This window comes from Rhinatrema bivittatum, chromosome 9 (genome assembly GCF_901001135.1).
Source record: "Rhinatrema bivittatum chromosome 9, aRhiBiv1.1, whole genome shotgun sequence".
Classification (NCBI taxonomy): Eukaryota; Metazoa; Chordata; class Amphibia; order Gymnophiona; family Rhinatrematidae; genus Rhinatrema; species Rhinatrema bivittatum.
The window spans coordinates 44923120-44949602 of NC_042623.1; the positions used below are offsets into that span (position 1 = coordinate 44923120).

General features: G+C 43.1%; 1 protein-coding gene across 10 annotated transcripts in view; it reads right to left on the reverse strand.

Moving 5' to 3' along the window:
- The window catches only part of SRPK2 (SRSF protein kinase 2), a 424006-nt gene that overhangs the window by 308444 nt on the left and 89079 nt on the right, over positions 1 to 26483 (reverse strand). For 3 of the 10 annotated variants that reach the window (XM_029615032.1, XM_029615030.1, XM_029615031.1), the window contains 2 exons: positions 23799 to 23971; positions 815 to 878 (listed from right to left, as the gene is read on the reverse strand). The exons of 3 other annotated variants lie outside the window; for them this stretch is intronic. In XM_029615032.1, the coding sequence (XP_029470892.1) occupies positions 815 to 852 (38 nt within the window). In that variant the 5' untranslated portion in view covers positions 853 to 878; positions 23799 to 23971. Of the gene's footprint in view, positions 1 to 251; positions 380 to 814; positions 1074 to 23798; positions 23972 to 26483 lie in introns of those variants that run through there. 4 more of the 10 variants (XM_029615034.1, XM_029615033.1, XM_029615029.1 and 1 more) reach the window with 4 other exon arrangements.

Below are 26483 nucleotides of genomic sequence, written 5' to 3' on the forward strand. Positions count from 1 at the left end.
CTGATATATTTTTTCTAATTTCTTGTTGTTTTGCTGCCTTCATTCTGCAAGTCAGTTCCCATTTCCATCAAGAATTCCATTCCAAGCAAAACAGCAGACTAGGGGTAAGGAAAACATCCTTGGAAAATTAATTATGGATTTCTTTAGAAAGACAAATATTTTTTTCCAGAGGTTTGATTGAACAGGTTATAAATGTGATGATTAGGTAGATGCATTGTTTTGAAACCACTTCTGAGTCATTTTATCCTTACCTGCAGGCACAAACCATTAGTGCAGGCAGTGGCTGTTCCATTTCCTAGCAGAGACTTGAAGAAGCATCACATCCATCTCACAGAATGTGACTAATCTGGGGGTTTGCAATTCCTTAGCTATTTGCAAAGGACACTCCCTTTCTACAGCAGACATAAACACAACCAAATTTTCATGTCCACTGAGCCACATTCAATTCAGTGAAACTGCTAGCTTTAAAATGCTAAGATAGCCATTCTTTGAAACTGACATTCCCCCCAAAAAATGCATTTGCTATTCAAGAAACAGAAAAACAAACAAAACAGCCTTCAATAGCAACATACTCACACCAGCATTATGCTGTAAAGCATTTACATGCTGCAGCTGTTTGTGCTTATTTCAAATAAACGTACAAGTCCTTTGCATAAAGACAAAGCTTTAAAACAGATTCAATACAGTACGAACCAACATGCAGTGCAAGAACAACGTTAGCAAACGTGACAAAAAAGGTCCTATACTGGAGGAAGGGGATAGCGGGTTAGCAATGCTACACCATTAATTGTTCATGCAAGAGATGTAGCTGTACCTTTCTGAAGAGGACGACTTCTCAGAGTTAACTGACATCAGCAGCTCAATCTTCTGCTTGATTTCTGGAAGAATCAAAAAATATTCACCACCACGATTGCCTGCCCTTCCTGTCCAAAACCTGATCAAGAGATTTCTGCCTAATTCCTTTTGTTCACAATGAGGTCAGAGGATTCACAGTTCTATAAAAGGCTGCAATACAGCGGTGCTGTATAGAAAAAGAAAGCTCCAGAGGCATCAGGCCTTGCTAAACTATGCACATGACTGTTTGTGAAAGCAGGAAGTACCATTTCTTCAAAGCACAGGGGTGTTTGCTCTTTACAGCGTGAGCTAAGCTCTCCTTAGCAGACGTTTTTGCTCCTAACAGACAAACGAATCACAAATCAAAAAACACATTCCAGCTGCTAATAAGAGACAGATGAATGGTTTCCTGTGCTTTTTATTTGCTGCAGTTTTATTACCAAACAGATCTGCTACCCTAAGCTTCTTTCCAAATGCCCAGAAAAATATGGCTCTGTGATTCATTTTTTGTCACAAAGAATCACGCCTGAAATCGGCATTCCAATCTAGGATTAGAAAAGAACATTAAAATAAATCCCTTGTGCTTAACATTCAAATATGTATTTCTTAATATAAGAACAAACTGGTCCTCAAATATTTTGGAACATAAAAATAAAGGTTTTTCCTAGGGCACTGTTTAGCCTTTATAACTGATCCTCCAATATTCTTGTGCTTAACTCCAATTAACAGCAATACCATTTAGTGAGACTGCATTATTACAGTTATGTTTGCATTAAGAATGCAATATTGAGGCGTGTATCAGTTTATACATATACCAGCTAGGGGTTCTGGAGGTTCATCTAGGACTTCATACCAGCTCATTATATATCTAACATAATGTTCAAAAGATATTTATGATATAGTCTACAGATATGGGTAAAACAAAGAATAGGAGGCCCAACAAAATCACAAACTCAAAATAAACTAACATATTCTGAAGCAATTCCTGGATTCGACAGGAAATGTGTAGCAATACAATCAAACAGAATTACCTTTAGATATAATTAATCTATACTAAAAGCAGCATTACTAGCAATTATTTTTAGATGATTCAGTTAATAGTTAAATTAGCAAATCATTTCCTAATCATCTAAAGCTATTGGAAAGAGATCATTTCCTGTATCCATGAACTCACCAACATTACTCTCCCTATGATCCCTAAATCTTATTATTAAGTCTGCCAAATCCTAGGATATATCCTTCCAGTAAAATATATAGGTCTGGGACAACTGCTGGCAGCAGCAAGGTGAAAAGTAGGAGTCTCTTCAATCTTCCTCTGAAAAGGGGTCAGCTCACAAAATATTCCTCCTTCTGCCTCCAACAGCTATAAGGGCGAGGGAACATTAGATAAAAGGATAGGTAAAAAGCAGGTGTGGATGGAAGTTTCAAAAGGCCAAATAATAGTCTCCAGCTTGGTACTCCCAGGGATATAACAACCTTAAAGATACCTGGATTTTCAAAATAACCACAATAAATATGCACAAGATTATATTCAAAATGTCTTCAATGTATGCAAATGTATATCATGTATATTCATTGTGGTTATCTTGAAAACTAAAGTGGCTCTGGTATCACCAGGACAGGTTTGAGAAGGGATTATTCTGTCTGGCAATTTTTGTCTGCCTGCCTCATGTTTTACAGTCCAGATAGATTTAGCACTGTTTTTTCCGGTTGAGGTGATAGCGCACCAAAATAATGGCAAGGGGAACCACCATCATCACATAGTATGGAGGATTTGAGTAAGAGTTTGAGGTGGCAGAGAGACTTACAGAGCACAACAGCAGGTGGGATTTTCATGATTAGTATAGCTGTAAGGGCAATAGAATGTGTGGCAGACACTGTTAATCGTACCTTATGTTTTATGACAGATCAGATCTTGCAGGATCTATGACTTACTGGGTCTATTGCTGGGCTGGTAGGTACATTATGCACTGGACCTGCACTCCACTCCATCCTTTCATCTGGAATAAACTGGTAAAACTGATTTAACATAATGGTTTGTAATTCATGACCCTCTTCAATGGTGAACAAGCAATTGTTCAATGTGATTGTTCAATTGTTCAATGTGATTGTTCAATGTGATTCTGTTGAGAGTTTTCAAGATTCATCGTTCTATGTCCAGTAAAGCTTCTGAATCTTGTTTTCCACTTAAAAAAATGTTTTCCAACCTTTTCGAGCCCAAGGCTCTACATTAACCAAAATTGTGAGGAACACTAACCTCCACAGAGAAGGCAGTGTGGACATGGAAAATACTGATATGGCCAAAAGAAGAGCTAGGGCAACAATGAAAGCCCCACCAGTCTCTCTTCAAACTTTTAAAATAAAAAGAAACAGGGCCAGGGACACATATGAACCCATCAAAACTGACCAAGTTCTGCTATATACAAGTGCAGGAGAAAGCACAAGTCTATATAAAGGGCTGGTGCTTCCATTAGGCTAACTAGCTGGTTGCCTAAAGCACCAAAATTTGGGGAGCAGCAAAATCCCACCAGTACAAGACCCAGAGGGGGAGAGCCAATACTGCCGAAGAAGAGAGCACTATCCTGGAGCTGTCACCAATAGGTAAGCTGGGGGTGGAAGGTGCATGTCAAAAGTTCGCCTAGAGCAGTGGTTCCCAACCTGGGGTCTGCCAGACCATAACAGGGGGACAGCGAAAACCCGTGCTAAAAAGAGGCCTGACAGACCCCATTCTACAGTGGCCGCGAAAGAGAAGGCTCAACAGGCCACCAGTGAATCTCATCCCATTGGTGACTGAAGGCTGCAGGCTCACCTGAACCCACTGGCTGAGAAATGTAGGAGGCTGCAGAGCCGCCAGCTCATCCAATCCTGCTGTCAGCCAAGGAATGCAGGAAGCAGCAGGCCTGCTGGCTCACCTGATCCTGCTGGCAACCTGAGTGAGGAGACCGCTGGACCCTTCTCCCCATGTAGATTCCAGGACAAACAGAGGGAGTGGCCTGGGTGAGAGGGGGGGTGTGAGCATGTAAGCCTGTGCGAATTAGAGAGAGGGAGCTTATATATCTGTGTGTGTGTCTGTGTGTGTATGTGTATGAGAGGGAGCCTTTGTGTGCAAAAGCATGAGTGTATGAGAGAGAGGGAACGCTTGTGTGTGAGAGAACGTGTGTATAAGAGAGGGAATGTGTATGTATGTATGTGCGTGAGGGGGTGTGTGTGTATGAGAGAGAGAGAGGGAGTATATGTGGTTTGTGTGAGCATGTATGTGCGTGCGAGAGCATGTATATATGCGTGTGTGTGTGTCAATATGAACGAGAGAGAGCCTGTGTTTATGAGAGATAAATGTAAGACTGTGTGTGAGAGACACCATGTATGTATGACAGAGAGGAAGCATGTATGTATGTGTATGAAAGAAACAGAAGGAGTTTGTGTGTTTGAGTGAGAATGTGTGCATATGTACATGTATGAGAGAAGAAAGTTTGTGCACCCCTCTCCCCAATCCTACTAATTCACAGCAATTTCAGGGTGACTTGAAATCAAAAAGTCCCAGTTATTGAGAGTGGGGAATTAAAAATTTTTTTTTTTACTTTTATTGTTGGCTGTTATTTGATGTGTCTGATGTTTTGAAATATTTTATTGTTGATTGGGAAATTTAAAAATAATTTAAATGAGTTTTAAATTACTGGATGTTGTATGTGTCAATTTTAAAATATTCTTTTATTAATATGGTTTTGCTTTTATTATTTTATATTTCTTGATTGTATTATTGTATTGGTAATGTTTCTGTTTTTCCCATTGTCACAGTGCATACAGAGTCTGTCTTCTTGCAGTTTCCAATTCAGTTTTTGTCTGCACATTTGTATTAAGACTTTGTATTCTATATTTGGAGAGCATCTGTCTTTGTTCTGTATGTATGACTTAAGTAAGGTATTCTGCTAGCATGTAGTTTCTAAATAAGGATTAGGCAAGGTATTCTGCTAGCATGTAGTTTTTAAATAGGGATCTATAGCAGCCTAATTTGTTCTGTTTTCCTAATAAGGAGTTGTACTGGTGTTTTAGGGCCTGGTGTAATATTCACAATGCTGCCTTTTCATAGGTAAGGCTCTTACTGTTTGAATCTGGCAGTATTATGGGATGGCAAGTTTTCTATAGGCTCTAAGTACATTTTTTGGAGGATTTTGTATTATACAATGTTCCTGGTAGTGGATGGAGTTTGTATTGCTGTTATTGAGGCGTTATCAGAATTTGATTATTATGTTTTTATGGTGAGTTATAGGGGAAAATGTCCTTGTTCTTCTCTGCACACTTTGTTGAGGGAATGTCTGTGAACGCAGGGTATTGTAGAATGTAAGGTGCAGGTTTTATATTGGGATTTGCCCCACTCCTATTTAGAAGAATTTTTTATTGATGCTCTTGAATAATTTTAGCAGTAATTTTACTGGCCAGAGATTCTTTTGTTGCTTAGAAGGTTCTTCTGTCTGGCGATGCCACTGAGATGCATGCCCTGCACTTTGCAACAATGGTGTAAACTGTTAGTAGCAGAGGCTCTTGTTTTATGAATGAGGGTGTCTTGACTCTGCATGTATGGAATTTGGTAACAGGCAGCTGTGGAGAGAGCCATTGAATTCCCACCAAAATTAAACAGAGTGGTTTCCCTGTCACAGGTAATTTTCTTTAAAAATCATAATAATTAAAAAAAAACAAAAAAACCCCAAAACATTTGCGGGGGCGGGGGGAGTTGGGAGGGAAATACGGAACTGCCTCAAAAATCTCTCCTTCCCTCTTTCTCACCTGTCTTTCTCTATCTGTCTTTGCTCTACAGTCTATCCCAACCAGTCCTCCTCTCTCATTCCATCAGTCCAGTCTCTCTAGTAACTCTGTCTCCCTCCACCAGTGCATCCTTACCAAGTACTATCTTTCTCTCTCACACTCCACCAGCCAACCCCTGCCAGTCTGTCTCTGTCTCAGTCTCCCTCCACCAGTCCATCCTCACCAGTCTCTCTCGCTTTCCCCACCAATCTCTATCTCTCTCCATCAGTCCATCCCCACCAATTTTTTCTCTCTCTACCAGTCCATTTTCACCAGTCTTACTCTCCCTCCACCAGTCCCTTTCTTGCCAGTCAGTCTCTCTCTCTCCCTCCATCGGCCCATCTCCGCCAGCCTGTCTTTCTCTCTCTTTCTCCCAGTCCATTCTCCTCAGTTGGTCCAGATCCAGACAGATCCATCTGCCTGTAGTTACACCACAAGTTATTGAATATAAGTACGTTCTTGCACATTTACTGTTATGCTTTGCAATTACTTATATATTCTGTTTATATCAGTAAGCATTATTTAATAAGTTTTATATATTCTGAATGAATCTGGGGTGCATATATTATTTCTTTGCTATTACATTGTTAACTTTTCTATATATGGCATATTACTGCAAATAAAAATAAAAGAGAAGCATGTGGGTGTCCACAAAAATTTTGGAGGCTGAAAAGGGGTCCATGCTCCCAAAAAGGTTGGGAACCCCTGTCCTGGGGCACCAAATAAGAACATAAGAAATTGCCATACTGAGTCAGACCAAGGGTCCATCAAGCCCAGCATCCTGTTTCCAACAGTGGCCAATCCAGGGCATAAGAACCTGGCAAGTACCCAAAAACAGCAGAGTTGCTAACATGTAACAGGTGTTCTCCCAGGACAGCAGGATGTAGTCCTCACATGTGGGTGACGTTAACAGATGGAGCCCTGTCACAGAAACGTTTGTCAAAGTTTCTAGAACTTTGACTGGCACACTGAGCATGCCCAGCATGCCATAATCCCTGTGGCCACAGGGGTCTCCCTTCAGTCTCGTTTTTAGCAAAAGGTGCAAGCGAAAAATAAAATAATAAAACGGCTTCAGACCCAACTCCGCGGGGTGGCGGGTGGGTTGCGTGAGGACTACATCCTGCTGTCCTGGGAGAACATCTATTACAGGTAAGTAACTCTGCTTTCTCCCAGGACAAGCAGAATGATAGTCCTCACATGTGGGTGATTAGCAAGCTACAGGCTGACATATTTAATTTGGACCAACAGCATACAATTTGTGCAACAGGCACAACACCTGGTGTACTGATAGGAAAAATAAGGCAGCCTGAAAATCACACAGATGGATATGGAAGGAGTTGGGATTATACTGGAAATAAGTTCTTCAAGACGGATTGGCCAAAGGCAGAGTCTTGACATCCTTCATGTCTAGGCAATAATGTGCTGCAAATGTGTGAAGAGAGCTCCATGTTGCAGCTTTACAGATCTCAGCAATCGGTACTGAGTGATAGTGTGCTACTGAAGTTGCCATGGCTCTTACTGAGTGTACCTTCTCTCATCCCTGAAGGGGAAGGCCTGCTTTCTTCATAGCAGAATTCGATACAGTCTGCTAGCCAGTTGGAGAGAGTTTGTTTGCCCACTGCAACTCCTGGTTTGTTTTTATCGAAAGAAACAGAGTTGGATGGATTTCCTATGGACTGCAGTGTAGTCTAGGTAAAATGCAAGTGCACATTTACAGTCTAAGGTGTGTAAAACTCTCTCACCCTGGTGAGAGTGAGACCTTCGGAAAAAAGTGGACAAGACTATAGACTAATTTAGGTGAAAGACGGTTACCACCTTGGGAAGGAATTTAAGGTGAGTACGGAGGACCACTCGGTCATGGAGGAAACTTGTATAGGGTGAGTATGTGACAAGGGCTTGTAACTCACCGACCCTTCAAGCAGATGTAATGGCTACTAGGAAAAGAACTTTCCATGTAAGAAATTTAACATCACAGGAGTGCAAAGGCTCAAATGGGGAACGCATGAGTCTTGTAAGTACTACATTTAGGTCCCATTCACTAACTGGTGGCCGTAGAGGGGGCTTAAGTTGTAGTAGGCCCCTCATAAACCGACTCACAAGGGGTTGCGCTGTTATTGGGGCATCCCCTTGTTATTATTTGTGATAATTGTGGGTGGATCCTTGGGCCGGTGGCAGATGACCACGCCCCCGGGGGAAGATCCCAAGAGGGGCCACTGGTCAGGCTCAGAGTTGGAAGACAGACATGCACTAAATCTTTTATTAAACTGTATAGTGAACCACAAGAGGTGGCAGTAGTGAGTTGGAAGAGCCCGGCTGGGCTGTAGTCCCTCAGGCACTGGAACAGCTATCCCAGGATGGCTGAGCTGTAGAGAAACTGAATATAGTGAGTTGTTCAGGAACAGAGCCTGGATGGTAGCACTCACACTATAATCTCTTGAAGCAGCCCAGAGGCTGGAATGAAGTAGGCCCTCGAGGAGCGTGTACCTGGTTCCAGGGAAAGCTCTGAGAGAGAGTTGGTAAAACTCAATGGTGTTGTAGGCAGCGGTGACTTCCTGGCAGAAGTAGAATTCGGTAGCAGGTCCGGGAATGTGGGCCCTCGAGGAGTGAGTACCGGTTCCAGACTGCGACCTGAAAAGCAAGAGAGAGCGAGGCCCCCAAAGAGCAGGTACCCCTGGTAAAGTCCGAGGAGGCAGAGTAGCAAAGTATGCAGACAGCGAATCCCATCCGCAGCAATACCTGGAGGAAGCCCTTGCTAACTCGAATAGCTAGCAAAAGCAAAGACCTAAAGTATCCGGTGAGGATGACATCATCTCAGGGGGATGCCCCTGAGGTTCGCGCTACAGCTGGTACTTGAGTCGGGGCCACGCCGCGCCCGCAGGCCTCAGGAGAACATGGCAGAAGGCAGCGTCTAGCCAGTCTGGGGACGCCAGAGGAGGTCGGCAAGATGACGCCGCGGCAGCCAAACTTCCATCAACCAAAGAGGGAGTCGCAAAAGAGGTAAGGTGGGAGGAGTGGAGACGTTGGGCAGCGATGGTCGCAACACCCCTACTCCCTTGTGGTATACTGAGATTGCACGGAGGTGTACTCTTACTGAGGATGTCTGAAAGGTGCCACAGAGAGCCTAATAGGGATGGAGTGAGACAGGAAAAGGGGTCAATACCTTTTTGAGTGCACCATGTGGTAAATCTAGTCCACTTAGAAAGATAGGATTTTCGTGTGGAAGGCTTTCGTGAAACTACAAGCACTTGAGAGACCTTAGTTGAAAGGTTGAGCGGTTGTAGGATCATGCTTTCAACATCCAGGCTGTGAGGGATAGGGTTTGAAGGTTCGGGTGGCATAACATGCCTTGGTTCTGAGTTATGAGATTGGGCGCTGTGCCCAGGCGAATTGATTCTCTGATGGATAGGTTCAGAAGCATGGGAAACCATACTTGTCGAGGCCAGTACGGGGCTATGAGTATCATTGATCCTTTGCCCTGTTGTAGCTTCATGAGAGTTTTGGTTATCAATGGTATCGGAGGATACGCGTATAGAAGGCCTGTGTTCCAGGCGCGAGTGAAGGTGTCCATGGCTAATGTGTTTTGTTGCTTGTGCAGGAACAGAATCTGTCCACTTTGTGATTCAGTTCGGATGCAAAGAGGTCGATGGTTGGTTGACCCCAGTGCTGGAAGATTTTGCTCGCTACACCGGGGTCCAGAGACCATGCGTGAGGGTAGAATCATCGACTGCGGCGATCTGCTATTACATTCTGTATGCCTGCCAGATAAGTGGCCCAGAGATGCATGGAGTGTGCAAGGGCCCAGACCCAGATCTGCGCAGCTTCTTGGCAGAGGAGGTAAGAGCCTGTGCCTCCCTGTTTGTTCAAATACCACATTGCAACTATGTTGTCTGTCTGTATGAGAATAGTCTTGTGTGAAAGGCAGTCCTGGAACGCATACAGAGCATAATGTATGGCTCGAAGCTCTAGGAAGTTGATCTGAAACTTTGCTTTGAGTTGTGTCCAAGTCCCTTGAGTTTGAAGGTTGTTCACATGAGCTCCCCAACCCAAGTTGGATGCGTCTGTGGTTAAGGTCACCTGAGGAACAGGTTGCTGAAAGCGTAGACCTATTTGCAAGTTGGCTTTGTTTCTCCACCAGAGAAGTGACAGATGCAACTGGTCAGTTACATGGATCAAGGATGAAAGAGGTTGAGTGGCTTGGAGCCACTGAGATTTCAGTCCATCGAGTTATTCTCATGGCTAGCCTGACCATAGGAGTGACGTGGACCGTGGAAACCATGTGGCTCAGCAATGTGAGGAATCGATGGGCTGAGGCTGTTTTGTATGTGCGCAGAGATGTAGCCAACTTGGGGAGTATGTCTGTGCAGTCGTTGGGCAAGAAGACCTTTGCGAATGTGGTGTCCAAATCTGCTCCGATGCAGGTAAGGAGGTGAGATGGATTCAGGTGGGATTTCTGGTAATTGATCAGAAATCCTAGCGAGTGCAGAAGATTTGTAGTGAGCTTTAGAGAGTTGAGAGCGCCTTGCTTGGATCGACTCTTTATTAGCCAGTCGTTCAGGTCAGTGTTTCTGCGTAGATGTTCAGCAGCCACTGCTGGCACTTTGTAAACACTCGAGGTGCTGAGGCTAGACCGAATGGCAGAAACACTATGAAGCACAGGTATTTGCGGTGATGTGGGAATATGGCGATATGCGCGTAGGCGTCCTGAAGGTCTAGAGAACAGAGTCAATCTCCTTGTTGTAGAAGGGGAAGCATGGTGCCGAGAGACACCATCCTGAATTTTTCTTTTTGAAGAAATTTGTTAAGATTGCGGAGGTCTAGGATGGGGTGAAGATAGCCTGATTTTTTTTCAATCAGAAAATAGCGTGAGTAGAACCCCCTGCCCTTCTGTGTCAGGGGGTCGACTTCTACAGCCCTGGTTCGCAGAAGGGTGGAAAGTTCTGAATTTAGAAGCAACGTGTGGTCTATTGGGGCCCACAGTGGATTGGGTGGAGAGTCTGGGGGTACTGTGAGGAAGTTTAGACTGTAACCCTGGCCCTATGATGGATATTACCCATTGATCTGTTGTTATGAGGCGCCAATTGTGTTGGAAGTGGCGCAATCGGCCTCCTACGAGTATTTCTGGTTTTGGGTTCATGGATAAGTGGCTGCTGTTCTCTGGAAATGCATCAAAATTCAGAGGCTTGATCAGCTTGGTTGTGCTCTGGGTACTTTGGCCTGGCGTGTATGTCCCCTTCTGAGGGGCTCTGGCTGGTCTCACTCTAGATGCATTTGCGTGAGCGGTAGAATGGTCTTCTGGGGTCCTCTTCTCTGCTTTTGCGAGATGAGGAGGGAGCGTCTGTCATGACTGTAGACAATTGATGTAGGGTCTCGTGGTGGTCTTTCAACTGAGTCACTGCGTCTTGTATTTTATCACCAAAGAGATTGTCTCCAGTGCACGGGAGATCAGCAAGCTTGTCTTGGACCTCAGGTCTTAAATCAGAAGCTTTTGCCATTGATTCCTGTTGCTGACAAACAGGAAGCAGTCTCGACGGAGTCATATGCTGCTCTTACTTCATGCTTTCCTGCTTCGAGGCCCTTGTGGATGATGGCAGTCAGGCTTTCTTGTTGTTGTTGAGGCAATGAGTCTGCGAAATCTTGGACCTGTTTCCACAGGTTTCTTTGGTACTAGGTCATATATAGCTGGTAGGTGGCTATCTGGGACACCAACATGGAGCCTTGGAAGATTTTTTGACCCAGTCCATCTAAGAACTTCTGGTCCTTACCTGGAGGAGCTGAGGAATGTGGATATAATCGTTTTGCCTTTTTCTGTGGAGATTCCACCACAACAGGTTGATGAGGCAGTTGTGGTTTTTGAAAGCCTGGGGCACGTTGAACTAGATATGTTGTATCTGTTTTCCTGTTTACTGGTGAAACAGTGCCAGGATGCTCCCATAGACAGTGTAGGATATCCAACAGGACTTCAAGCACTGGAATGGCCATAATTTCCTTGGGGGCATCAACAAATTGGAGAACCTCCAAGGTTTTGTGATGAGTCTCCTCCTCCATCACTAGATTGAAGGGGATGGTTTCAGACATGTCCTTAATAAAATTGGCAAAGGAAAGGTCCTCGGGAGGAGACCGCCGTCTTTCCTCTGGAGGAGAAGGATCTGAGAGCACGTCTTCTGATGTAGAGGAATCTGTATCCACAACCTCCCATGGGTCATAGGGGGTCGCATGTTGAGATCCGGAAGGATGGAGAATATCCAACACACCAGGGCATGTGGGCATCGATGGAAGCCGCGATGGATTCGATGGAGGGTGTATTGGCATCCATGGAGGCTTCAATGGAATCGAGGGGAACAGTGGACATTTGGTCCTGAGAGCCCCGGTGGACCTGGAAGTGCTTCTGGCATCGATGGACTTAGAGCTGGAGTCGGACTGGAAGCAGTGTCATCCTCCTCTGAGGAGCCCGGGATTGGTATCGGGAACTGCGGAGGTCTCGATGGCTGACTCGGTGCTGATGGAACAGGCTGAGTCGGAAAAGCACCGATGAGGGTATCAAGTCGGTCCAGTAGCGGTGCAAACATCAATGGTTCCGGGGTCGGTGCTGGTGTGGGGGCCGGCATTGCTGGCGGTTGTAGGTTCCAGAAGGCATAGAGGACTGCCTGGCAGACAAGGATGTCCAGTTCCTCCCTGAAAGCTGGCGTGGATAGCACAGCTACAGGGGGAGACAGGCTAGGCATTACTGGCTCTACCACAAGAGTCTGTGGAGGCACAGTACCCGGCACCAATGTCGGTGGGGAACGCCTCAGGGTCTAGGGTGCAGAGGAGGATGGGGGCGCCTCTGCCCGGGCCCTCTTTGAAGGCGGCACAATGGCCATCAATACAGCTGTGATGTCAGTCCGGCACCAGGAGTGGAATCGCTTCGGTGCCGGTGACAATGTTTCCCCTCGGTGCTCGGTCTGGTCTTTCCCCGGCACTGAGGATGATGCTACTGATGCCCTGGATGGCGTCGGTGACGGACAGTCATCGCCTCCCTGCTGCTCCCGGCGAGGCTTGTCAGTGGAAGGACCTTTATTCGCTGGTGATGACTGTGCAGAAGTCGATGGGAGTTAACTTTGATTTGAAGAGTGTTTCCATCTTATCCAGATGGGCAAGTCTGCCTTTGAGTGTCATTTGGGCGCATTCGGGACACCAACGGACATCGAGCGAAGAGCCCAGGCACAGAGCACACACAGTGTGAGGGTCTGTGATGGACATCGTTCGCGGACACTCTGGGCACTTTCTGAACCCGGTCGCCATGCCGATAAAAAGAGCGCGAAATGGTCGGTGGCCTGCGGGAACCGAATGGTAAGCTGGCACGGACCATCCGGAGACATGGGAAAAATACTCACCGAGCATCAGAGGAAATGGAGCGCGATGGGAGACCCCTGTTAGGGAACTTTTAATGAAGTAAAACGTCAAGTTTTTCTGTGAGGAAAAAAGGTGAGAGAAATCTCACAGAGCTCCTAACCCGCGAGGCAAACTACAGCGCAGAAAAAAAAAAAAAAAGAGGCTGAAGGGAGACCCCTGTGGCCACAGGGATTATGGCATGCTGGGCATGCTCAGTGTGCCAGTCAAAGTTCTAGAAACTTTGACAAAAGTGTTCCATGACAGGGCTCCGTCTGATGACGTCACCCACATGTGAGGACTACCATCTTGCTTGTCTTGGGAGAATAATTCTATCCCATGCTACTGATGCCAGTAATAGCAGTGGCTATTTTCTAAGTCAACTTAATTAATAGCAGGTAATGAACTTCTCCTCCAAGAACTTATACAAATCTTTTTTAAACCCAGCTACACTAACTGCACTAACCACATCCCTTGGCAACAAATTCCAGAGTTTAATTGTGCATTGAGTGAAAAAGAACTCTCTCAGATTAGTTTTAAATGTGCTACATGCTAACTTCATGGAGTGCCCCCCTATTCCTTCTATTATGCAAAAGACTAAATAACCGATTCACATTTATCCGTTCTAGACCTATCATGATTTTAAACACCTCTATCATATTAGCCCTCAGCTGTCTCTTCTCCAAGCTGAACAGCCCTAACCTCTTTAGTCTTTCCTCATAGGGAAGCTGTTCCATCCCCTTTATCATTTTGGTCGCCCTTCTCTGTACCTTCTCCATCACAACTATATCTTTTTTTAGATGCGGCAACCAGAATTATACATAGTATTCAAGGTGTGGTTTCAACATGGAGCAATATAGAGGCATTATGACATTTTCCATTTTATTCACTCTTGTACCAGCCCTGTCAATGAGATGCAGGGTGTGAGTTCAGTTAGTTACCACGGTTGTTGCATGTGGCTGCTAGAGCTCCTCTACTGCTACTGCTCTGAACACTCAAAATGAGTCACATCCAGTGCTCAGTGCACACTCTTCCTGCCTCACTCAGCCTGGGGATTAGAGGCTGGAAGAATTCAAAGAAGGAAGCTCAGGAGGAGGAAGAGGAGGAGGCACTGTGTCAAAGCATGGCCTAGCCATTCATGCCCTGCATGCTGCATATTAACACACTCCAGAGCTCAAGCTATAGCTAGGGGAAAAAAGGCATGAATGAGTATACATGTCCTCAGAAGAAGCTCATACATGTTTAAAATCTGCTGGTGTCTCTTGTTGCTGTGAGGTACTGACAGCGGAGGCCAGATGCTGATCTGGATCTGAATATCAGGCAATTGTGACTTTTCCACAGCATACCTGATCAGGTCTGAAAGCATGCAGGTTGAGGAAAAACTGATTGTGTCTTTTTAACTGTACCTGTTGACTTGCTGACTGAATCAAAGTTTGCAGATCACTTCTGAGTTCCTCTAGTAAAACTTGGTTCCAAGTTTGTGTGGAATATTTCTGCTATAGAAAGCTATATATAAATGCAGAGATACATATTCAGATAATACTGTTCGGTGGCCATTTCTGGGTGGTAGAGTATGGAACTGAAATGGTACGAGAGTCACAATATCTGGCTTTCTTCCATATCTTCAGCTATGTATGGAACTTATATAACAGGATTTAAAAATAGTAACTGAAGGGATGCTAATATTTTGGAAAGAAATATGGCTTCAAAACTAAAATCCTCCTTAAATTAGAGGCATTTTCTCTTTCCAACAACCCAGGAGTAGTGACCAAAACAGGACTTATTAATTCATTTTCCTAACTCATAGATAGTTTTATTTCTTAAGCTGCTATATTGCATAGGGTGACTTAACTTTTCCATGGACCATAACTGGACACCCTACTAAACCCAATGCTTTGCAAGTGGAGGCAGGGGGTGGGGGGGAAGTTACAGACTACTGTCAGTTGTCGATCCACTCATTACATAGCTATCAAGCACCCCTCTCATACTTTGTCTTATAAAATCTTATTCAACTATCCTCATAAAGACATCAATCACAGCCTCTCTCATGCAGTTTTGTTCTCTATCACAACTAAAGCCTTTCTAATACACATCCACCTCCATAATTCCACATAAACACTAAGCCTATCTTATAGACACAAATACTCCCAAACACACAGCCTCCTCTATCATAAACACTCCCAAACACACAGCCTTCTCTCTCATTCACACATGCACACTCCCAAACACACAGCCTCCTCTCTCATTCACACATGCACACTCCCACACAGCCTCCTCTCTGACACACATGCACACTCCCAAACACACAGCCTCCTGTCTCAAACATAGGTGGTTCGCACTCCCTTTCCTTAAAATCGTCCCAACCTTTCATCTCTGTCTCCCTTGTGAAACCTTCTCTCAATATGCCCTCCCCCCCTCTGTGCACTCCTCTCTTGTACTATTCTCCTGTGTCTAGTCCTTTCCCTCCCTATGCTAGTCTCTCTCCCTCATTACCTCCTGTCTCCCTCTCCTCCACAGTTCCTTCCTCTTTCTGACTCCTTTCCTCCTGTGTCCCCCTGATTCCTTTGTGCCTCGTCTCTTTCTTCCGTCCCTGTCTCTCTCTTTCCCTCATGCTCCCCTTGTGCCTCTCCCCTTCCCTGTGACCTTCCTTCCATACCCCCCCCCCCCCGTGTCTCTTTCCGCCTTGCTCTCCAGGTGTCTATCTTCCTTTCCCTCCCCTTTTCTCTGTGTCCTGTCTCTCCCCTTTCCTCACCCTGAGACTCTGTCTCTTCCCTCGGCTAGCTCGCTGCAGCCCCTCTCTCTCGGGTCTTGGCCCAGCACTCAGTGAGGGAGGGGGAGGGACCCAGAGGGCCATTGCTGCAGAGATCTGTGGAGCGCTGGGAACTAAGGGCTGTGCTAGGACCCACCTCCTCTCCTCTCCTCGCCCCATCACAACACAGGAAAGGAGGCCAGAGGGCAGGGACACAGCACATCTCTTGGCTCTCTCTTTCCCTATAACCAGGAAGCTGTGGGAAAGAGAAGGAGCCTCTTGCAAAAACCGGATTTTCAGTGTCCGGGCAGTACTTCTGACTTGACACTGCAAACCTAGCCGTCCAGTCCAAAACTGGGCAGTTGGCAACCCTAATACTGCACTTGGTTACTGTCATTTTCTACATTATGAAAAACTCTGTATTATGATATTCTCAATAAAATACATTTTAAAAGGCAACCTTCACTGCCAAATCACTAGACTCATGCTTTTCATTCTGCTATTTAACTAATTCTTTATCTAAGTGAAATAGGGCACAGTAGTGCTGATCCTTAGAAGAATTCCTTGCAGGCATTACAATAACATGTGATGACTACAGCACAAGCAGCTGAAGCCTAGACTCAGGAAAGGAGATTTTTTAAAGATGGGGCAAAATCATATTGAATAGTGCATACAGATTATTCCATAGAGTTATGAAAAAATTACAAAAAAGAATAGTGAGATAAGAATAAGAGCAAAACAATTATACAAACTTAGAAATAAGCAAATTGACATTCTGAGAAACATAGTATTGCTGTTTTAATATCATAGGTTTGCAACGAAATAGTATTTACAGCTCTGCAATGGTAAGTGGAAAACCTAGGTTTGATTTTCGAATGTCTCCACTGCTTGGGAAAGGATCTGACAGTGCAGCTTTCCATAGTGATACTTACGAGCTGAAAGTATCATTGAAAAGAAGCTGAAAAGAGAACTGCACCCTGATTTCTCAGCTACACATCACAAAACAGGTAGAATAAGTAGAAGAAAATGACAAACCGTGCAGTCTGACATAACTCCCCAAATAAAAGCTGGATGAGAAAAGAGGAAGGAAAATAGGCCTGCACAGAATGATAAAGAGGAAATTTGAAAAAAATATTTGTATTTCAGAAATTAGTTGTAAAGTTATCAACTACATTATGTGGTTCAGAAAAAAATATGCAAATTAGATCATTGTATTTTAATGCTGCTGGTGCCTGTGGACTATTAGTGTAAATGTGGACTTTCGCATACAGTTGTGATCATAAGTTTACATACCCTTGGCAGAATTTGTAAGATGTGTAGCATTTTAAGAAGACGTGAGTGGTCAGACAAAACACATCTATTATTTATTTGTTTCAAATAAAACTATTGGGGTAGATTTTCAAAGGGTTACGCGAGTAACCCGTTAAAACCTACCCCTGCGTGCAAGCCCGGGACGCGCATATGTCCCGAGGCTTTGAAAAAGGGGCGGTCTGGGGGCGGTCCCGAGTCCTCCGGCACAGCGGCTGTGCCGGGGGTTGGCATGCCGGCGTAACTCCTGCAATAAAGGTAAGGGGGGGATTTAGATAGGGCAGGGGGGAGCGAAAGGAAAGTTCCCTCCGAGGCTGCTCCGATTTCAGAGCAGCCTCGGAGGGAACGGAGAAAGCCATCGGGCCTCCCCTAGGGCTCGGCGCGCACAAGGGGAACAAATGTGCACCCTGACCCCAGATTTTATAACATGCGCGTGGAGGCGTGCGCATGTTATAAAATCGGGTGTATATTTGCGCTGGGTAGCGCGCACAAATGTACCCCGCGTGCATAAGATTAAAAATCTGCTCCATTATACATCGCAGAATAGCATAATCATTAAAAAAAACTTAACAATAAATGAAATAATAAAATGGTCCTGTTCAAAAGTTTGCATACCCTGGGTTGTATACACTCAAGTTGACACACACAGACTGAGATGGCAATGAAGGGTAGATATCCACACCTGTGCCTTGTTTGATTGTAATTAGTGTCTGTGTAAAAATAGTCAATGAGTTTCTTAGCTCTTGGGAAACCTTTGTGCATTTCATCCAGGGCTGCACTGGTTACTGAAGCATGGGGAAATCAAAAGAACTGTCAAAGGATCTGCAAGCAAAAGTAGTTCAACTTTATAAATCAGGAAAAAGATTTTTTAAAAAATCCAAAGATTTGAAAATGCCAATCTGTTCAAACTATGATCAAGAAGTGGAAAATTTTAGATTCTGTTAAAACCAAACCATAGTCAGGTAGACCAAGAAAGATTTCAGACAACTGCCAGGAAAATTTGTCAGAATGCACAGAAAAAACACACATGCAAAGTCTACTGAAATACAGGCTTCTCTGAAACAAAGTGATGTGGGTGTTTCAGCATGCACAATAAGGAGATACTTGAACAAAAACAGGCTGCATGGCAGAAAAAAGTTATTATTGCACCAATGCCACAAAATAGCCTGCTTACAATATGTCAGACAGCACTTAGAGAAGTCGCAAAACTTCTGGAACAAAATAATTTGGAGTGATGAGACCAAAATTGAATTTATAGTCATAACCATAAATGCTATGTTTGGAGAGGAGACACAAGGCCTATGAAGAGAAGCATACCATCCCTACCGTGAAGCATAGAGGTGGATCTATGCTGGTTTTTTGGGGTGTGAGCTACAGCAGCACAGGGAATTTATTTAAAATTGATGGCAGGATGAATGCAGCATCTTATCAGAAAATATTGGAAGAGAATTTGTATTTATCAGCCAGGAAGCTGCGCATGGAGCACACTTGGACTTTCCAATATAACAATGATCCTAAACATAAGGCCAAGTTGACCTTTCAGTGACTGCAGCAGAAGAAAGTGAAGGTTCTGGAGTGGCCATCACAGTCTCTTGACTTCAATGTCATTGAGCCATTTTGGGGAGAACTCAAACGTGCACTTCATGTTAGACAACCAAAGAATTTACAGGATCTGGAGGCTTTTTGCCAAGAGGAAGAGGCAGCTTTACCACATGAGAAAATAAAGGGCCTCATTCACAAATATCACAAAAATTGATGCAAAAGAAGGCAAGACATGATGTTAAGAATTAAGGGTATGCAAACTTTTTAACAGGACCCTTTTATTATTTCCCTTACTGCTATGATGTTTAAAGATTGTGCTATTCCGTGATGCATAATAGTTTAATTTGAAAAATAACAGATATGTTTTATCTGATTACTCTTAAAATGCTACAAATTCTGCCAGGGATATGTAAACTTATGAGCAAAACTGTATATGGTACAGCAAATTCATGGTTCAAATGCATATTGGTTTCAAGGCATAAACGCCTTATTATTGTCACTTATTGGATTATTTAAATATCATATTCAGAAGGCAGAGCAGCTTGAAAATCTTTAGGTAAACAAATCCATGCAGCCCCCATGGGCCTCAAGGTTAGAACAACCGCAACCCACAGACAAGAGGCAGTTGGGACTATAAAGCTTGGGGGAAGGGAAGAAGAGAAAAGTAATGAAGATCAAAGCCCAGTACTACAGGTAGCTCTGGAGGCAGCTATATCCTGCTCTGAGCCACAAAAAGACTACTGTAGTAAGAATCCTGCATATGGAAGACTAATGGGTGAATTTTAAAAACCCTAATCGCGCAAAAGCTGGGAGATGTGTGTGTATATTGGCCCAGCGTCCGCTGTGCAGATTTTGAGAGGTGCCTGGGTTCGCATGTATCTTCTGGTATGCAAGTACAATTTTTTTTCCAAGAAAGGGGCAAGGCATGGGCGTGATCTGGGTGGGGCATGGGTGTTCCAGGAAACATGAATGAAAACAGCACATAAGTATTTACACACACCAGCGTGCGCCGGGGTCTCTATTTGCGTAACTTTACTTCTGCTCTGGACGGCGTGGAAGTCAAGAAACAAAAATCCAGGCCAGTCAGCAGGGTTTTAAGGGTTGGGGCTAATAGAAAAAAAAAAAGAGAAAATCAGAGATGTGAAGACCCCCCCCCCCCCCCCCCGACGTCATGATGACCAGCCAGCGGCGACCCGATTAACGGCGCGATTCCACCAGGCGTTTTTCCCCTTTGTGCTAACCTTTGTGCTCCTTCTAATATAATTATATTTATGTTTAAGTTAATAATTGAACTTTTATTAATGTTATTTAGCTTTTTGCTTTGTTTAAAATTATTTCATTATTGACGTTTAAATGTATTAGACTAAGGAATTTTACTTCCTGCTTATTCTGTTTCATTGTAAACCGGTTTGATATGCATTTTATGCAGGAAAATCGGTATAAAAAACTAAAAATAAATAAATAAATAAATAGGGTTAAAGGGAGGCAAGTTAGCTAGGGGGTTTAGGAAGTCCTCTCCCTTTAATGGGGCAAACTGGGAAAACAGGTAATTGCATCGGCACGCGTATCTACTAAAATTCCCCTCTCCCCCCATTTACGCGATCGAGGCAGCATTTGCACGCACATGTGCGCATCAATATAAAATTGCGCGCACATGTACGCGTGTATAGCCAATTTTATAACAGGCGAGCGTATATGCATGTTTGTTATAAAATCGCCATGTTCATGTGCGCAAGTTGGCAAACACGCGCAAATGTGTATCCACTCACAAGTCTTAAAATTCACCTTTTAGACTAAATTGATTATTTCATCATGAGTTAAATTTAAAATCATATGTATCATTTTTAAGGCATTTCATGGGGATGGTCACAATACCCAAGGTCCCTACTAACTGAATATGTTCCTTTTTGGTCACTGCAGTCAGAGGTGGAGGGGGAAGTTTCTTTGTATCCCCTCTGTTTTTCTATTCCATCTTGACCCTTGGATCTCCATTACCTGGACTTATTTAAATCAGGCTTTTAGTTAGAGAGATTTGTGAAAATGTGTTTTAAACTGATGAGTTTGCCTGTACTACATGATTTTAGTTGTTGTAGTCACTCTTTTTGTGTTTGAGCAGTTTTATTTATTGGTTATTGGGTTCTGCATAATCTTTATATTTCATGCTTGTTTATTTAATGTTTTTTTTAGATTCCACAAAGTCCACAGCTGGTCCAATACCATTGTATTGATGTTTTTATTCTGTATCATAACTCTCAAGGAGCAAGCCTCCTTTCAGACTAGCAGGCTATAAATGTTCAATAAAAAATAAACAAGATCAGAAACCCTGCAGGACACACAATGGATCTCTGAAGAGACTTAAACAGGTAAGAGCTTGCAGGAGCAGATTCAAAGAAGAGAAATATTCTATTTCATAAATGAAACAGACGTAGATCATTCTATTTGTACAATGAGGGCTATATTTTTAATATTAGAGATGGGCATAAACTGCTATTCCTGACTGCGACTAAAATCTCTAATTATACAGGATAGTGGAGTGCAGCAGAGATTGTTTATCATGTTTCTTGATCTCAGAAATATGATATGGAAACATTTTCAAAGAAAATAAAATTATGATACCATCTAAATATTTTGTTTGTGTTTTTGCAAAATTTATAAATTATATCAATTAAATCTAGGATTCATCTATCTAGTAATAGTTGGATAAGGAGAAAAGATTTAGATCAGTCATAAATTAAATTTGTCCATTTTTATTACATATATTATTTGAACAAACTGTTCTAAAGAAGTTTTAAATAAAAATCTTCATTTCAGATTTCAAAACATACTGCCTGTTACGATTCCTCCCATAGCTGGAGCTACAGGAAGCCTCTCACCTTTCTCTGGAGGCCGCTCCGAAGCCGGGGCCTCACCTGATCTGGTTGCCCAGGTCTTGCACCATGACCTGGGAGGCCTTCGACGTCCTGAGGCCTGCTTCAGTCTCCACCTGGACTTCCTGATTTGGGCCCCGCCTGCAGCTCTTCTCTCCAGTTATAGGGCCAGCCAGATGTGGCTCATCTGAACTCCTCCCAGGGAGTTGCTTGTTCCTGTCCTATAAAAGGACTTCCTCTTTACTCAGTCCTTGCTTCGGCAATGGGGATAGTCTACCTAGGCTATGTCTCCCTTGGACTTCCTGATGTTCCAGCTTGTTCCTGATGTTCTAGTCCTGATGCTCCATGCCTCCGAGAGTTCCTGCTTGTGTTCAGAGTTCCTAGACTCTTGCTTCTGATTCCTAGTTCCAACTCTGGAGAACCCGAGGGGTTTCCACTACCCTGTGCTGAGTGACTTCCAGAGCTTCTCCCGCTCTTCTCGTGGTCTGCGACCAGCCTCTGGGCTGTGTAGGACGCAAAGGAGACAGTGTGGTCCGCGACTGTCCATTGGGGCCGCCCGTTGGCAATGGAATGGTAGGGCGCCTGAGGGTCCAGCTCATCCCTCTTGCTCCTGTCTTCGTCCTGAACTCCTCTGTGCTTTGCTCCAAGTTCCAAGGCCTTGCCTTATCCGCTTCAAGTCCTGTGCCAGCCTGCCCTCCGTCCGGCCTGCCGCCTCTGCTGCAGGTCTGAAAGGGCTGGGAACAGTCAGAGGACTGTTCAGAGACCACCATAATAGTGTGGTCTCCCAGGGCGTGTAGGTCGGCGGAGTGGCCGGGACTTGGACCGTCTTCACCACCGCAAGGGCACACCTCACTTCTCTTCCTTGGTATGCCAAACCTCACTTCTCTGCCTTGGTATGCCAAACCTCGAGTGCTTGCTCGAGACTATTGCTAGCCATAACACTGCCATCTTTGTATCTGCTCATTAAACGCTTGATTCACCAAAAATCTTGTGGGCCTCTGTAGAGGTGAAAATTTAAAAAAATCCAAAACAGCAGCTATCATAAATCTAGATATTCAAGAAAAGTCAGGTAAAAAAGATAATATTTTTCATAACTTGAACAAATATAATCAGCGCATGCAGGAGGAGCCAACATAATCGACACTATTTTAACACATGCCACTCCACCCATAGACATAACCACAAAGACTAATTCACCCTAATACATAAATGCCTTATTCACCTCCAGCAGCCTTCAGATTTAAACATGTTTACTACTGCTCAGGGCTGACATATATCTAGGCTGGAGCACTATTGCAAGCATGTGGTTCCCATTACTTCCTGTAGGAGTGATTTTCAACACTTAAAATTACTTTGTACTTTTGTAACAAATATAAGTTATCTGAAACATACAGACTTTTGCTTGTTCTGATATCCAGACAAAAGACAATTCATCTTATATTAAAACACAGGCTAAGTTTCCTTATAAAAGTCACTTTTCAAATGACCAATGATGTTTTTCCTATTAAGGATTGTAGTTCTAGCATTTAAAAACTATTATGATTTGCCTTACCACCTATATTATCTTATACAAAATATTTATATTTCCTCTTATATCCTATTCTAAAAATCTTTTTCCTTTATATCACAATTTTACAACTTTTCTAACACTTTTTTTTGTCGTGCCTCACACTTGCATGCACACATTTTCCATATACAAACCCTTTTCACATATAAACCTCTGAACTACTCAAAAGCACATCTATGGAACTATGATTCTCCCTAACTGTAGAGCGATGAAAAGATACACACTATTGGCATAATATACAGCTACATTAACAAGCATAGCTCACAGGGTACCCATAGTACTAGGTATCACTACTGTATATAGTTATTTCTCTAAACATAGATGTTACTATACACATATACAATGGCTATTGAAAGTATGCACCCACTTGAACATTTTTCATTTTATTTCAGTGCAGCAGACTTGCATGCATTAAATGAGGAGGTTTTGTGCACTCAACAACACATCATACTCCAAACTTTACAGAACTAAAAATGTTTTATTAGGAGACAAAGCATATACAATATGTATCCAAAAAAAAATATTGATCCAACAACTAGATAAGTCTCCACTGCCCTGAGTAAATACTTGTAGAAGCACCTCTGGCAAATAATTACAGCTGTATGTCTGTTGGGATAGATCTCCACCAACTTTGCACACATAGATTTATCAATATCACAACATTCTTCTTTACAGAACTGTTAAAGTTCTGTCAAGTTCTTTGCCACAGATTTTCAATAATATTGAGCTCAGGGTTCTGACTGGGCCACTCCAGGACATTTACCTTCTTGTTCATTAGCCACTCCAGTGTAGCTTTGACTGTGTGCTTTGGGCTGTTGCCATGCTGAAAGGTGAAGTTCTGCCTCAGTTTCAGCTGTCTCATAGAGAGTAGCAGGTTTTCCTCAAGGACTTTTTTTCAATTCATTTTCCCTTCTGTTCTGATAAGTGCCCCAGTCCCTGCAAATGAGAAACATCCCCATCACATGATGCTGCCACCACCATGCTTCACAGCAGGGCTGGTAATCTCTGGTTGATGTGTTGTGCTGGGTTTATGTCAAATGTAATTCTTTACATACAGGCCAAAAAATTTTACTTTAGTTTCATCAGGTCATAAAACCTATAGCTATAGTATCTCTTGAGGGTTATTTTACATACTTCAAATGGGATTCAAAGTGATTTTTCTTGAGTAATGGCTTCCCTCTTGTCATCCTAATATACAGACCAGATTTGTAGAATGCAGGGTCTTGGTGATGCCATACACCTTCTACTTCTTAATAATTGTCTTCATAGTGCTCCAAGGGATATTCAAGAACTTTGCAATTCTTTTATGCTCATCCCCAGAACTGTGCCTTTTTCACAACTTTGTCCCAAGATTCTTTTGACAGCTCCTTGGTGCTAACGGTTAAGTATTTGCTTTGAAATGCACTATCCAGCAAAGAAAACCAACAGAACTACTGAATTAATCTTGACATCATGTGAATCAGTACAATTTAACACAAGTGGGGCCAATTCATTTGATGTGTGTTTTTGAAGGCAATTGTTTACATCAGAGCTTTCATTTTTAGGATTCCTACAGAAATATAAGGGGGGTGGACACTTATCAACCAAGCTATTCCATATTTGTATTTCTACTTCATTTTTTAAGGAATTCTGGAATATATTTTTTACTTGGCAGATGTGAGATAGGAAATGTAGATAGATGGAACTGTTTTGATGGATTTTACTTACAGGCTATAAGTAGGGAGCTTCATTTTCAGATTTTATTTGTTAAAGTTTCCCAGGAATTTATCTTGTTTTATTGTGTCAAGAACAAAAACAGGAGAAAAATCGGTGGAAAAATGTGACTCATTATTTTCCAGGGTAAATATCGGAGTTTATTTTGGAGGACAGAAATTAGGATAATAAAACAATATTAAGCAGATTCTCTCACCTACCTACTCAGCAGCATCCCCTATCTCTACCCCTATCCCTTGTGCCTTTCTTTCTCTATACACCCAAGAATCTCCCTCCTCCTCTCCATTGCAATAGCATTCAACCTTACTAGTGATGGCTCCAGGCTTCTCCTCTCTGCTTGCTGAGGCTCCCACACGATGCAGCACTGCACTACTGCGTTTGTGCAGGCCCTGGAAGCCTGCCAGGTAGTATTTCTGGAGGATGTGGCCCATTTCAAATGCTGCATTAACGACACCTAACTGCAGCACTTTGGCTGCCCTGGGCAAAAGGAAAGCAGGACTTGAAACGCTACATGAGCGGCACTGGAGGGCGCATGCTTTTACTGATGGGGATGGGACTTGAAACACTGTAGGTGCTGTAGCCCACACTGGCTTCCAGCAGTTCCTGGAAGCCTTGAGACTGCATCTGCAACTCGGGAGCTGCTCGCTCTTTAATCATCCTAAAATTAGGGTGAAATTGGTCTGAACTGATTGTCGTTTTTGGAAAAATCTGGGAATTTATGGGTGAAAATTGGTTTAAACTGAAAATGAAGGACCCTATATCTATAAGGCAACAAAAGATACAATTTTGGAAGTGGGTATAGACTTTCTATAGCCACTGTAAAACTTCCACACACCTCCATCAAACTACACACATAATAGCACTACCAAGTAAAACACTCATACTGTATCTTCTCAATGATACATAGTATTAAAGAATATTTGGCACAAATGAAGTAACAAAAGTTGCAACAAATGAACTTTGTAAAGTTACATTAAAAATGATTGATATTGATATTGAAAAAATTAAACATTCTTGACCTTCTTAAATGCAAGTGATAGAGGTAGGTGTGTATGTGTTATCTAGGGTGTAAGGTGTCAGAGAGGATAAACAGAAAACTAGTGACCATACAGAAAAGAAAGAGCACTGTAAGTGAAATGCTGAGGTATATTTTATTGTAAAGAAATAAAACTAGCCATCAATGCCCACAAAGAAAAGAGTTCTTAAGTCTAGATACAGGGCAAACAAGCCTTCAAACATTTTCTTCCAGTTCTTACTTTAGGGCTGGGCTTAGCTGGAATAGTCTAGTGGTTACAGCAGTGGTCTGAGAACCAGGGAAGACAGGCTTCAAATTCTGGTTTTCCCACTGATGCTCTTTGTAACCTTGGGTAAGTCAGTTCCTCCTCTGTTGCCTCAGGTACAAACAGAGCCCAAACTTTCAAAACTATCCTCAGTACATCATTTGCATGCATAATTGGGCATGTAGAGCTTCAAGCTAGCATGTAGCTGAAGCTGCATAGTTCATAAAGTAGCATGTATTTTTGCCCCAAAAGTATGCGTGTATATTTGTAACACAGGATCAGACATATTTTCTCTATCCATTTTTTAAAAAAATACATTCATATATTTCACTCGCATAACAATGCAGAATTTAATGTGGAGGAAGGTATTTTATTAAGCATATATGTACTCTGCTTCTGAAAATATTTATTTGCGCATGTACTCGGAATCACCGGTTCACCTACACCTCCCCAGT